General features: G+C 40.2%; 1 protein-coding gene across 5 annotated transcripts in view; it reads left to right on the top strand.

Moving 5' to 3' along the window:
* Positions 1 to 15049, top strand: part of LCORL (ligand dependent nuclear receptor corepressor like) — a 136728-nt gene that overhangs the window by 91254 nt on the left and 30425 nt on the right. For 2 of the 5 annotated variants that reach the window (XM_068277910.1, XM_068277919.1), the window contains exon 7: positions 521 to 4218. The exons of 2 other annotated variants lie outside the window; for them this stretch is intronic. In XM_068277910.1, the coding sequence (XP_068134011.1) occupies positions 521 to 1544 (1024 nt within the window). In that variant the 3' untranslated portion in view covers positions 1545 to 4218. Of the gene's footprint in view, positions 1 to 520; positions 4219 to 15049 lie in introns of those variants that run through there. One more of the 5 variants, XM_068277927.1, reaches the window with a different exon arrangement.

Genomic DNA, 15049 nt, shown 5'->3' with positions numbered 1-15049 from the left:
AAATGTTGTTGTTTTTTTTGTGCGTTTGCTGCATCGCATATAGAGTTCCTCTAACTACATTCTGAGTAACTCTTTATCACTGCAGCAAAGCTTTATAAAAAGGGGGTTTACTCTTTTATTACTTGTTTAGCGGTAACGTCACGTTTCTACTAACAAAAGGTTAAATCTTAAGGGCTTACTAATTGCTTAAGTTCAAATTAATAATTTTGGCTCCGCAAGCAACTGTCAGCTGGAATAGTATGCGCTAAAGAAATCTTTAAATAAAAATAAATACATATTTACCAAATGTTTCTGAATTCTTGACTGGGTTGCTATAGAGGCCATCGTACGATTGACAGTATCCAAGCAGACGTGTAAAGATTTCTATAACTTCTAACTTCCACCTTTTGCATAAAAACTTTGTCAGAAGCGGTGATGTTACCTAAGCAAGGATTTATAATAAAGGAGTGGACCATCCCCTTCCATACCTGTGTGCACGTCTCATGCATCCGTTGACCATCGTTTCATTCCATTCATCCAGGAGACTTCAGAGAGACAGAGAGGACTATTTGGACCGAAGTCCCGAGTTTGCAGATGGTTTGCTCTCGAAAGCATTGAAGGATATTCAGCTGGGAACACTGGATGTTAACAAAGCGGCCATACTCTATGGCATACCTCAAAAAACTTTACTACTTCACTTAAAAGCCTTATCAGCAGGCAAGCCTGCATATCTTAAAACCACAGCTCAAAATTGTAATGATGGTTATTTATACAGAGACGGCACAGAAACCTGTGCAGTTTTTCAAAAGGTCGCCCTGTGGGCAAAGGCTCAGGCCGAACATACAGAAAAAAGTAAACTCAGTCTACTTGAAACGTCTGAACTGAAACTCCCAGCCGCTTCCAGTTACCTCCATCAGTTAACGCTACAGAGAATGGTTGCTCAGTTCAAAGAAAAAAAGGAAGGTTTGCCTTGTGAACCTTCCATTCCCACTGTACAGCTAAAAATTCCTCAGGTACGCGTGAGTTCTGTGCCCAAACCACAGCCTGATTCCTCTGGTCTTCTGGATGTGATGTATCAAGTTACTAAAAACTCAGCAGTTGTGGAAAGCTCATCTATACAGAGACTGAAAAACATCCTCCCCAAACAAAACAAGGTTGAATGTTCGGGAAACCTAACGCGTTCAAATACTGATTCCCATGTTGTTCACGGGGAGCTTTCTCCTTTGTGTCTTAATTCCAAGAATGGAGCCGGGGACACCTCTTCTGACAACCCAGATGATGATAGGAAAGACAAACAGCCAAGGAAAAAACGTGGTAGATACAGACAATATGATCATGAGATCATGGAAGAAGCTATAGCCATGGTAATGGGTGGGAAAATGAGTGTTTCTAAAGCACAAGGAATCTATGGCGTACCTCACAGCACTTTAGAATACAAAGTAAAAGAGCGGTCTGGAACGCTGAAGAACCCTCCGAAAAAAAAGCTTTGTTTGGCAGACCCCAATTTATATAATACTGTTAATTCAGGGACTGGTAACTCCAGAAACAGTAGCAAGTCTGTGTAGATTTAATTTTGAATTTATGACTACTTTTACGAGTGTGTATTGTTACACACGTCTACTGTACACACAAGTGTGAGTGTGACCTAACATGCTCTGCCGAAACGATACAGTTCTTAACCACATACATGCCTTTTAAAATAGATTATTCAGGGTTTCACTGTGGAATGAATCACTTTCTTGCACACTTACTACTGATACTATGTACTAAGCATTCTTCTTTGCAAAAATATGTAAAAATTCAGGGTTTTTTTCATAGTTTGCAAAAAACTATGATTTAAATGACTTACTACTTCCACTCCTCAACTTTTACAGTCTAAAGGGTATTTCATACTCTTAATAGTTTTTCTACTACTAAAATCTTTCTGGATCACTTACAGGTAAATCTAAAACAAAAAAGTGCGTGTGGATGCATGCAGTATTAAGTCAATGCAGAATAACAGTACTTTTTGTATCCACTCATACTAAGGTTCAAAAAAAGAGGTTTGGTAGAATATATACAATTCTATTTCAGGTGTATAATACTAAATAATGTAAAATGAAAAAAAATTGCATTTTAATTGCAGCATTTATTAATGGGATGGACACTAACAAAACATGCTCCCATTACAGTAGTTGTAGAAAGTCTCTTATGTGACTTTTAAATGAACTATAAATCATAAATATTTAACTTTATAAAATAATTTATTAAAGTTTTCATTCTTAAAGAACGAACTTTAAAATTCTGTCAAGACTCTTGGAATGCAGGTTAGAGCATGTTTGATAATGTGCACAAGATGAGCTTAAAACTTGGGTGCAATGTACTGGTTAGTTAATTTTACTGTTTTTTTATATATATGAATATATTTTCTTTCTTTTTTTCCTTTCTAAGGGTTGTCACATTCATGCAATCAATGAACCTCAGTGTAACTTTTTGTGTAATTGCTGCTGCCGCCTCTCGGAAACCATTTCCAAATGGTCAATGTTTTTACATTTCATGGGCCACTTTTAACTTTTTGCTAATGACCAAACTGTAAGTTTGTTCAGGGTTAAAAACGCTAGATAACACACACTTCAGACATCAAGATTTTTGTTTCTGAATTTTTTTCCCCTTTTTTTTATGAATAGGCTGTATGTATGTTATTGAATTACTAGTACTGAACACTCCATTATTGTGGATTACAAGGCATTACACTGTTCTTACCTCTGATATTCAGAATATTTTCAGAAGTCAAATTTTTATTATGGTAGCTTTTCAGAAATTTAAACTACTCTTAGCAGACATTTATTTTGCACTTATGCACTTAAGTTTAGTTTTGTACATTTATGTGCATAGGTTTCAATACCTTAAAGATCTTCTACAGCTATATGTTAGTTTTATTTATTGCAGAGAGCAGTTGGTCCCATGTTCCAATTTTAAGTTGGTTTCATTTTTTAATTCATAAAAGGTCTAGAATTCAATTCAGGTAGTACGTCTGCATCCTCAACTGTTGCTTTTTATAGCTACATAGTAAGCAGACAACTTTTCAGTCTAGTTAAATTATAAACAGGATTAATCCTATCAGGGACAGTCTGTTGGTAATCGCCTCCACTACTTTTATATCCGTACAGTTTGTTATAATATTTATCTTTATCTTTGTAGGGATATTTTGTGTTTTACGCACCAGTAATACACTCCACTTAAAGTTTGTCTATATTTTAAATTCTTCACGTACAATACTTTTAAAATCTAATTCAACCAATGCCTTTGAGTAAAACAATCAAACATATTTACTTACTGTTCACTGCTTAAACACAGCTGAAGGCAAAAGAAAACCCATTTTATTTTTTGGCTTGTTTGAATGTTTCCAAAATATTTTATATTGAAAAAAGAAAAGGAAAACTCTAAAAACAAAAAAAGCTGTGCCTCTGTTTTTAAGAATACTTACTAAAAAAAAGTATAAAACATTTCTTGTCGTTTCTGACCATTTTATATAACACTGTAAAACGATCCTACCGAAAATGATCTGTTTACGGTAATATTCTGGTATATATCTTTTAAATTACAACATTTCCATTGTCCCTTCCATTTCACGGTAATTTGGCATAACTACAATCTGTGGCTGCCTTGATTTTCAAAGATTTTTGTTGATTATATAAACATGTTTTAGGCAGTGAGTTCTATTTATGCATAAATCAATTGCACTAAAATTCATGAATTATTTATTACAATATTTTCTAATGAATTTCCTGTATCTGTAACGTGATGTTAATGTACTGTAATTCTGTTTTCTTTGTGTTTATAAAAGCTAAACCTGATTGTATGGAATTGTTTTGGTTAATGTATTCTTAAGTTATAATTTATAGTAAAGCACTTCACTGTTTTTCCACATAAATTTAAAAGAATGATTGATTGACTTTAATAGTTATTCCTCACATGCTTAAAAAAAATTACATTTATTACCAACATCTCTTTCTATTGTGCATAGTTTATCTTTTGTCATATCTGTGGTATTGCCAACTTCGATGTACAGATGTAGAAAAACAAAGTTTCTCAACTTGATACATATGTATCCTGTATGGACTGTCATGTACGGACAGAGAAATCTGACCTTAATATCCTCATTCTAGACCAATAACACAGCACTGTGCTCGTTACGGAGTACTATTTCCTCTGACCTCAGCATTGTATAATTATTAAATACAGATTTTTTCCATTTTACTTGTGTTAATAGTGGAAGTCTTTATTTATTTGTGACATTTTATTAGTGTACATGAAATAAAGAATGGTTTCTTAACACAAACCAGGCACAAAATTCAACAGCAACTGCCCATCCTGTATATACCGGTACAAAGCCAAACAAGGCACAAAATTCAACAGCTGCTGTGCATCTTGTATATACTGGTATAAAACCAGACAAGGCACACAATTCAACAGTTACTGTGCATCTATGCTGGTTCAAAACCAAACCAGGCACAAAATTCAATAGCAACTGCACATCCTACCTAATCTACAAGTGTCCCTGCGTCCCATGTCCATGTGTCAGTGCTTTTTGCGCTACTGTCCATGTCCTGCACTGACACAGCTGTTGGGACAGGATGCGGGCCGGGAGTGTGCGCGGCAGGCGACAGACCTAGAGCCCGTTTTTAAACGGGCTTAGGTCACTAGTCCTGTATATACTGGTACAAAACCAAACAAGGCACAACATTTAACTGCTTCTGTGCATCTTTTGTATATATAACGGTACGTTTTACTGCTTTCTATATGCAAAAATATTTTAGGTTATGGCGTTGCAATGATGTAATACATTTCCTGCTGCAAAAGTGATCCTATCAAGGTAATCAAAAGGATTCCGTCTAAACAGTCACAGGGTGGGCCTGTCATGTGATCAGCTAGGCAGATGGTGAAGCACCTGCTTCCAATGCTCAGTGGGATGCAATTAATTCCAGCTTGCATGCAAATTGAATGCAGCTTGGAATTTTGGCACATCATTTCCAGCAAAGTGCAGCGGATTTGCCCAATTCAAAGGTGCATACAATTTGTGTGCAAGCCAGAATTATTTGCATCACAGTGATCAGGTGTAGCCTCAACGCCCAAACAAAATCACCCCACCATTAAGTGCAGACAATATAAACCATTAATCTGTGCCAGCGTGATCTGTATCACACATGTCTTAAATAGAACCTAAAGCCAAGCTTCCATATTTATTTTCTTTGAAGCAATACCAGTTACCTGGCAGCCCTGCTGGTCAATTTGGCTGCAGTAGTGTCTGAATCACACACCTGAAACAAATATGCCGCTAATCCACTCAGATTTCAGTCAGAGCACCTGATCTGCATGCTTGTTCAGGTTCTGGCTAAAAGTATTAATGACAGAGGATCAGCAGGACAGCCAGGCAATATGCATTGTTTAACAGGAAATAAATATGGCAGCCTTTCTATCCCTCTTGCTTTAGGTTCTCTGTAACCTCCCTGGCAGTATTGACGGTTAGGCACGTCAATACAAAACATGCTGTGAACTGTACATCAATACTCTCCTGCACCGTATACTAGACCCTTGCTTGACACATTTTGGCAAGTTACAGGAAAAGAAGTTATGGAAATAAATTGGATCACTTTTTGCACAGAAATCTTGGGGAAATTGAACACCAGGGAGATTAAGGTAAAGATTTTAGGAGACTCAAGTAAGAGCCAAGCCTTTTAGGTGCTGAAAAACTTGGCTTATACGGTAAGCACCTTTGCTGCATTAATTAGGTGAAAGATAATGGAACGTTTGTAAGTCGCAAACGTTTAGTCGCAAAACATTGTGACCAAAAATACTTTTGGGCTAAAGAGCACTAGCAGGGAGAAAATTTCGAGACCAAAGAAAATGTGATATACCCAACATGTTCAATAATTAGCTTGCAGATATGTCTCAGAGGTAGCATTCAAATGTAAATGAAGACATGATGAAGGGCTCGTTTCCACTATTGCGGTGCGGAATCGCCTGGATTCCACTGCTGATGAAATCGCATGCGGATGCGATTCTGCATGCGTTTTTGCCGCGAATTCGCATAGGTGAGGGTATTTGCGATTTTAACCATGTCACTGCCTGTGTGAATTTACATTGGTACCTATGCGAATTCGTGGCAAAAAACGCATGGGGAAAACTCATGCGATTTCCCTATTAAATGCATTGCATGCGAAACATTGCATGCGATTCGCATGCATTCCACTCGCAGGCGAATTCTGCGGCTCTTTTGTGCGTTTTTTCACTGCTGAAAAAAGCGCACCTCAACAACTCTACAGTGGAAACAGGCCCATCCACTTGCATTACATGTGCGAAATTGCATGCGTTGGACGCATGCAGATTCGCGATAGTGGAAACGAGCCCGAAAAGGTTTTTACTACTAAGAAAAAGATGAAATATAATGCCATACAACATACTAGGATAAGAACGAATACTTTAACCATAAATACAAAATTTTATATAATGTTGCAGTCCTACAACTTTTTTTTTTTTTTTTTGGACACTGTAAAATGTTTTTAAAAAAATGTAGTGCTTTGCAGCCTTTATTTAATTGAGAATGGTACAAAAACATATCAAATGCTAATACTGAGAAACGCGTTCTATACTAAAAAAAAAATAAAAAAATAAAAAAAAATTGCTGTTATTCAGGCCACCAGGTAACACTGTCAAAATCAGAAATAATTTTGTAGTGGAAATCACTTAGTGGGCTCAGGAACTCTTGAAGGGACACTGAGCTTTTTAAAAACACAATTTTCACTTACCTGGGGCTTCCTCCAGCCCACCGTAGGGCTGCAAGGTCCCCGGTGTCCTCATGGCTCCTCTGCCGGTCTCGGCTGGCGGCTCCGTTAAAAACAATCATAAAAAATTGTCACTGCATACACAATTGCAATGGTCTAGAAATACCACCACCTTATTTCCTTTTTTTTTTTTTCTTTCTTTCTTCTTGGCTCGGCTCAATTGAAACAGATCAATACAAAATTGAGAAAATATCTTATGGTCTGACTGTTTTTTTTTTTCTGGTTTACTGTATGTTTGAAGATAAAGTGAAGGATTATCTAGGTTATTACCTCAGACATCAAATGCCATCATTGGTAATGGTATTGTGATGCACAAGTGTACATTGCATGGATAGCTTGCACATCTTGAAGGGCACATGAAGAATTGCAAAACGCTAGTGATTACCGCTAGTGTTTTGTGGGAGTGATTTTTCTGCATTAAACACAAAAAAAAAAAAAAACACTGGATGAAGTAGCTCCTGATTTGCCGGCAAACCGCTGCATGTAACATGTTTGCGGTTACACTGCCATAGGAATACATGGGCTAGTGGTTTTTAAAAACCGCTAGCGGTTTGCGGTGAGCGGGAATTGCGCGATTCCTGCTCAAGTGTGAACGAGCATAAAAAAAGCAATATATGACCAAAGTTCAACAGTTATTGAATTTCATTATGACCTCAAACCTCGACCCTTTTTCCACTTATTTGGTTTGAAAGATAACTGCTTTTGCTGCCATTGACGTTTGTGTCTTGCACTTTAATTTAAATGACTCACCAGAAGACATTCATATATCTGTTGATGGTAATAAAATAAGCAAGTTCTCCAAGAGTATTTAATACTTCAAGGTGATTCTGTGAACTTTGGATTTGCCGTTAAGCTGATAGTACTTTTTCGCCTACTCTTTGGTACTTTTTCAATAGCAGTGTCAAAAAGTTATTTTAAACAGAAGATTAAAAAAATAGGTGTGGGGGCTGAATGAACCAGGTTTAATGGACAACTGAAGTGAGAAGAGTATGGAGGCTGCCATATTTATATCTATTTAAATAATACCAGTTGCCTGGCAGCCCTGCTGATCTTTCTGGCTGCAAGAGTGTCTAAATAACACCAAAAACAAGCATGCAGCTAATCTTGTCAGATCACCTGATCTGCTGCATGCTTGTACAGGGTCTATGGCTAAAAGTATTAAAGGCAGATCAGCAGGACACCCAGGCAATATGCATTGTTTAAAAGGAAATAAATATGGCATATACCTTTTGCTTTAGTTGTCCTTTAACATTACACTGGCATTTCTGCTGTTGACTATTCATGCTTAAAATAAAAAAGCCCTCAAATTGAAAATAAGAATGAGATTCCAGAACAGTTCTAATTACTACTACAGGTAGTCCCTGGTTAACGAATGAGATGGGGACTGTAGGTTAATTCTTAACCTGAATACATTTTTTTGTTATTAAAGGTGCTTTATTAAACAGCATAAAATAGGTAAAAACATTTTTACTGAGTAGAGAACAGTGAGTCAAGTACAAAACATATGCTGGACAATAGCAAATAACTAACAGGTAGGCACAGGCGGTAACATAGAAAAATGGGGACTTTAAACCACCCTACTGAGATTCCAGGGGGACACCACAGGTGTCAAGTCTTTTAAAAGTCACTTATGTATCTGTAACCAACCTGTGGAGAAGAAACAACATAAAAAGAGAGAAACTAAAGCAAAGCAGATACTACAGTAGTAGAAATAAAACATAGGTCCTGCAGTATGAGTACACATCAGAGCCAGTGAAGTGTGAGTGGAAAGGGGGGGGGGGGGGGGGGCATGAGTTATGATTTGACCAGCAGCATACACAGGACAGAGCCATATCACAAATGTCTAAGATTTCCAGCTATCCCATATTAGATGAAATCTAGGCAAGTTTTCAATACTGTAGTAAAAAAACCTCTATCCATGAGCATGAGCATATTCTAGTCTCTGTTTGACCAGAGAAAGGTCAAGGCTGGGTGTACCTGTATCAGGTACGATGACTACCAGGAACCTCCTCATTGGGAGTATACAAGAGAGCCTCGGAAGCAGACAGAGACCGGGAACCCAAAGACCCTTGTGAAGAATAGATTTCCAATCGTCCCAAAACTTGAGCGCCTCAGGGCATTCCCAAAAAATGAGTGAGTGTGCCTATAGCGCCACAACCACGGAAACCATCTGCTGAGACGGATGGATACAATTTGTGCAATTTAGCAGGTGTATAATACCAATGAAAGAGCAGCTTAGTAGCTGTATCTTTAGTGATATTAGATTTAGCCACCTTAGAAACAGCCTCCCAAGAGGCGGACCAATCCGAGCTCGAAATCTGGATACCCAGTTCCCAGTCTCTCATGCATGGGAGTTTCTCCTCAGAGTTGCGTCCGAGTAATAATGCGTATAACAGGGAAATTAGGCCCTTACGTCTGGAGGAGCTAAAATACAGAGATTCAAACCTGGTCAATTCTTTGTTTGGAGGGGATGAGAACTGAGAACAAAAGAAATGTCTCTGAATCCATTCTTAAGTCGGAATGCTTTGCTATCTCTCTCCACTTTGCCTCCTATGTGCCCTCTTTTGCCTCCAGTTTCCCCCCTCTGTGCCTCTGTCTTCCTCTGTGCCTGTGTGTCCCCTTCAGTGCCTTTGTTCTCCCTGTGCCCCTCTGTCCCCCTCCTGTGCCTCTTTGTCCCCACCTCTGTTTGTACCCTGTGTGCCCCTGTACCCCCCCCCCCTCTGTTCTTCTGTTTGTACACCTCTGTGCCTCTATTTTGTGCATTTGTACCCCCCATGCCTCAGTTTGTACCCCATGTGCCTCAGTTTTTACCCCCTGTGCCTCAGTACCTCCATTTGTTGTACCCCTGTGCCTCTTTTTGTACCCTCTCTGTGCCTCAGTTTGTAGCCCCTGTGCCTCTGTCCTTGCTCTCTTGCCTCCGTTTGTACCCCCCGTGCCTCCACTTTGTCCCCTCCCCTGTGCCTCTGTCCTCTCTGGACTCCCTTTCCAACCCGAGTTTAATGCTGTCTGTCATCTGCTTTCCGCCTCATGCTACCTTTAGCCACGTACAGCACCACTAGGCTTTAATTCCAGTATTTGGTATAGCGCCTTTTTCCTGTCCGACTCAAAGCGCTTGTGAGGCAGTCACTAGAGCGCACTCAGTAGGCAGTAGCAGTGTTAGGGAGACTTGCAAAAAAAAAACTCCTTACTGAATAGGTGCTGGCTTACTGAACAGGAAGAGCCAAGATTTTAACCTAGGTCTCCTGGGTCAGAGGCAGAGCCCTTAACCAGTACACTATTCAGCAGCATCGCATTGCTTTCTGTATGTCATGTGACAAACAGGAAGCAAAGCAATGTATCTAGTTGTGCTGTACGCTGCTAGAGGGAGCTGGAGGTGGAGAGCGGAGGACAGACAGCACTGGACTGGGTTCGGAGGTGAGTCCAATACTGCTGCGGGCACATGTGCCGACACTCGGGAAGTTTGAAGCCGCTTCTTCAAACTTCCCCCACACAGAAAGGATGTCATAGTGACAGGATCAGGCGGCTCGTATCGGTGGGTCATTCATAAGTCGGGGACTACCTGTGCTTCTATTACACATAAAATCATCTAATATGTTTATTTTCAGTTCAGGTCTGTCTTAACATTGCAAACTTTCCAAATGTTAACTTTGTTAGTAAAAAAAGAAAAAAAAAAAGTACCCTTTCCACTCCTGGTTGCAAACATGCAGCACATATCTCATGCTGCAAAAATGTACAATATACTGGTGTATTTAAGCCCCTTCCCCTCTGCAGTCAATATCTGATTTATTTTGTCAAGTACAATGGGGGCAGGGGTGGGTGTTGTACTCAAAATTGTTTTTGCCACTTAACAGGTTGGTAAATATACAGGACTGGTACATTAGAATGCACATGGGGTAGGAATAGAATAGATAATACACATTAAACATTGGATAGTGTAATAATAATACAGTGGGCAGACTAGAGGGGACTTAGTGGGGGAGGAGAGGACCAAAAGGGCGGAAAGGACAGAGACAATGGTCGAAACCACCATTCTTTGACCCGTCTCCTACAGCCATCCCTGAAGAGGGGGCATTGGGAGCATGTGTGCTACAGTAGGTGTTGGAAGCTTGCCTGTAGTTATAATAACCTTTCCTGGCTCCAGCAGCATTCCACTCCTCTTCCCTGCAGCTTCAGTCAGCAGAGGTAAGTATACTTACAGGTATGCTTCCTATGCCCCCACACACGAGCCAAATCTTAATCTTCATTTTGCAGATAAGCTGATGTACAATTTTATGGTATGAACATATTGGCTTATCTGTATGTAGATTAGATGTATATATTGTAAGCTCTCAAGGGCAGGACTCTTAACTGTTGTCTTTGAATTTGTTATACATTGTGTCAAATCTGTACCAGTGTCTATATTATGTAGAACATTATAGGATGGTCTACATATTATAGACACTGGTACATATTGGACACTATGTATAGCAAATTCCAATTAATGTATTAATTACTATGTACCCCATGCTTGTTTCTTAGGGCTGGTGCATACCAAAAAGTGCTAGCATAATCACAAACGCTCAGTGCTTTTTTTTTTTTAATGATTTTCCTGTACAAAATCATTGGTTGTCACGATAAAAAATGTCAGTTAAATATATCAAATAGGAGAGATACACAGTGATATTTGAGAAGTGAAATGAAGTTTATTGGATTTACAGAAAGTGCGCAATAATTGTTTTAAATTAAATTAGGCAGGTGCATAAATCTGGGCACTGTTGTCATTTTATTGATTCCAAAACCTTCAGAACTAATTTTTGGAACTCAAATTGGCTTGGTAAGCTCAGTGACCCCTGGTCTACTTGCACAGGTGAATCCAATTATGTAAAAGAGTATTTAAGGGGGTCAATTGTAAGTTTCCCTCTTTTAATTTCCTTTGAAAAATAGAAACATGAGGGTCTCAAAACAACTCTCAAATGACCTGAAGACAAATATTGTTCACCATCATGGTTTAGGGGAAGGTTACATAAAGCTGTCTGAGATTTCAGCTGCCTGTTTCCAAAGTTAGGAACACATTGAGGAAATGGAAGACCACAGGCTCTGTTCAAGTTAAGGCTTGAAGTGGCAGACCAAGAAAAATCTCGGGTAGACAGAAGCGAAGAATGATGAGAACAGTCAGTCAACCCACAGGCCAGCACCAAAGACCTACATCATCTTGCTGCAGATGGAGTCACTGTGAATCGTTTAACCATTCGGCACACTTTACAGAAGGAGATGCTGTATGCGAGACTGATGCAGAGGAAGCCTTTTCTCCGCCCACAGCACAAACAGAGCTGCTTGAGGTATGCTAAAGCACATTTGGACAAGCCAGCTTCATTTTGGAATAAGTTGTGGGGACTGAGGAAACTAAAATGTAGTTATTTGGGCATAACAAGGGGAGTTATGCATGGAGGAAAAAGAACACCGTATCCCAAGAAAATCACCTGCTACCTACAGTAAAATATGGTGGTGGTTCCATCATGCTGTGTGGCCAGTGCAGGGACTGGAAATCTTGTCAAAGTTGAGGGATGCATAGATTCCACTCAGGATCAGCAGATTCTGGAGACCAATGTCCAGGAATCTGTGAAAAAGCTGACGCTGCGCCAAGGCTGGATCTTTCAACGAGACAACAACCCTAAACACTGCTCAAAATCCACTAAGGCATTTATGCAGAGGGAAAAGTACAATGTTCTGGAATGGCCATCTCAGTCCGCAGACCTGAATATAATTGAAAATCTGTGGTGTGAGTTAGAGAGCTGTCCAGCAGCCATCAAACCTGAATGAACTAGAGATGTTTTGTAAAGAGGAATGGTCCAAAATACCTTCAACCAGAATCCAGACTCTCATTGGAACCTACAAAAAGCATTTAGAGGCTGTAATTTCTGCAAAAGGAGGATCTACTAAATATTGATTTCATTTTTTTTTTGTTCTGCCCAAATTTATGCACCTACCTAATTTTGTTTAAACAATTATTTTTTATTTATATAGCGCCAACATATTCCGCAGCGCTTTACAAAGCACAATAAGACGACAAGGGGAACATAGATACAACCAAAAAAATGTACAGCAGAGTCTCCAGCAGCACAAATCTTGCAACAAAAACAGTAAACATTAGGAGGAGGACCCTGCCCTTGTGAGCTTACAATCTAAAGGGTAATGGGGCGGACACACTAGGTAAGGGGATGGAGGATGGATCAGGCAGTGACCCTTTGCCTCTGATCACATTGTAAACAGATAAGTAAATAGGGGCTATAAAATGTTATAAGTTTGTCTGAAAAGGTGTGTTTAAAAAGAGTGCGTTTGAAGATGTCCATGTTTGGAGCAGGACGTACAGGCTGTGGAAGAGAGTTCCAGATAAGGGATGATGCTCGTGTAAAGTCCTGGATGCGAGCATGTGAGGAGCTGATCACCTTAAAGGCCAGGAGAATTTCTTGGGAGGAGCGAGGGTTGCGGGAGGGACAATATCTAGAGATTAGTGAGATGTATGGAGGGGACAACTCCTGAAGGGCTTTGTATGTAAGTTTTTGAACTGGATCCTCTGGGTAGTGGGTAGCCAGTGGAGAGAACGGCACAGTGGGGCTGCATCAGAGGAGCGTGTGGAAAGGTGAGTGAGGCGGGCAGCTGAATTTAGAAGGGATTGGAGAGGTGCTGGCCTGTTTTTTTTTTTTTTTGGTAGACCACAGAGTAGGGTGTTGCAGTAGTCTAGGCGGGAGATGATTAAGGCATGCACAAGCATTTTGGTGGCCTCTTGTGTGAGGAAGGGACGGATACGGAATATATTTTTGAGCTGGAAATAGCAGGTAGTGGTTAATGAGGCAATGTGAGGTTTAAAGGAGAGCTCTGAGTCAAGTATAACCCCCAAGCAGCGGACCTTAGAGGTCGAGGTTATTGGGGTGTTGTCTACAGTTATGGTTGCAAATATTGCACACTTTCTGTAAATCCAATTAGGCTTTCTTTGGGTGGTACATTTTTGCGAAGCGCTACCTTACTGTAAATGCATTTTAACAGTAAGAATAAGAAAAAAACGGAAAACCTTCATTATTTCTCAGTTTTCGGCGATTATAGTTTTAAATTAATACATGCCTCCATAATTAAAATCCACGTATTGTAGTTGTCCCGGTTATTACACAGTTTAAATTATGTCCCTCTCACATGTCCCTATCACAATGCATGGCGACAATATTTTATTTGGAAATAAAAGTGCATTTTTTCCATTTTGCATCCATCACTATTTACAAGCTTATAATAATAAAAAAGAAATATTGCATCTTTACATAGATATTTAAAAAGTTTAGACCCTTAGGTAAATATTTGTGTTTTTTTTGTTTTTTTGTATTGAAATGTTGTTTTTCTTTTATTATTAACCACTTAAGGACCAGGGGATTTTCTTCTGATCGGTGCTGCGTGGACTCTCCAGCCCGCAGCACCGATCAGGAAATAGCCAGGGCGATCAGACTCCCCCCCCCCCCCCCCCTTTTTTTCCCACTAGGGGGATGTCCTGCTGGGGGGGTCTGATCGCCGCCGGCTTGCTGTGCTTTGCGGGGGGGGGGGGGGCTCTTCAAAGCCCCCCTCCACGTTTTCTGTGCTCCTTCCCTCTCCCTCCCTACCTCTTCCTCCGTGTATTGCGCAGGACGTGTATTGCGCATTGACCAATCAGAGGCCGGGGATCGCCGATCTGCCTTACGGCGCTGCTGGGGATTTCTTCCCCGTGTGTTTACATTACGTGTGCGAACGGCTCGCACACTGTTCACAGAGACACCCTCCGTGAACTGGCATGGAAAGGCCGCTCGTTCGAGTCCAAGTCCGTTTCCATGCTATACCACTAACGACCCGCTGACGCCTATCGGCGTTAGGCGGTCGTTAAGTGGTTAAACCTTTTATTTGGGTATTTTTGGGAGGGTGGGATGTAAATAGTAAGTTTTTTTTTTTTATTTTTTTTATGTAGATGTAGTTTTACTTTTTGGCCACAAGATGGCAGCCTTAGGTTTGTTCACATGACGTCACTTTCAGTGTAACATGTACGCTTAGAGGGACGTAGGAGGCAGAAAAAGCAAGGCTTCCGAGAGAAGCTGTTGCTTTTTCTGCGGGGGAGAGGAATCAGTGATCGGGCACCATGGCTCGATTCATTGATTACTGGGCTAACTATCTACGGCCGGGATCGCACATGGCCTCCTTGATGTAGCTCTACGTCCAGGAGGAGAAAGTGGTTAAATGATTGACAACTGAAAGGG

Source organism: Hyperolius riggenbachi, chromosome 1, assembly GCF_040937935.1.
Source record: "Hyperolius riggenbachi isolate aHypRig1 chromosome 1, aHypRig1.pri, whole genome shotgun sequence".
Lineage (NCBI taxonomy): Eukaryota > Metazoa > Chordata > Amphibia > Anura > Hyperoliidae > Hyperolius > Hyperolius riggenbachi.
Note: the sequence above shows the minus strand (reverse complement) of the source record. Positions and strands in the feature narration are given on the sequence as shown.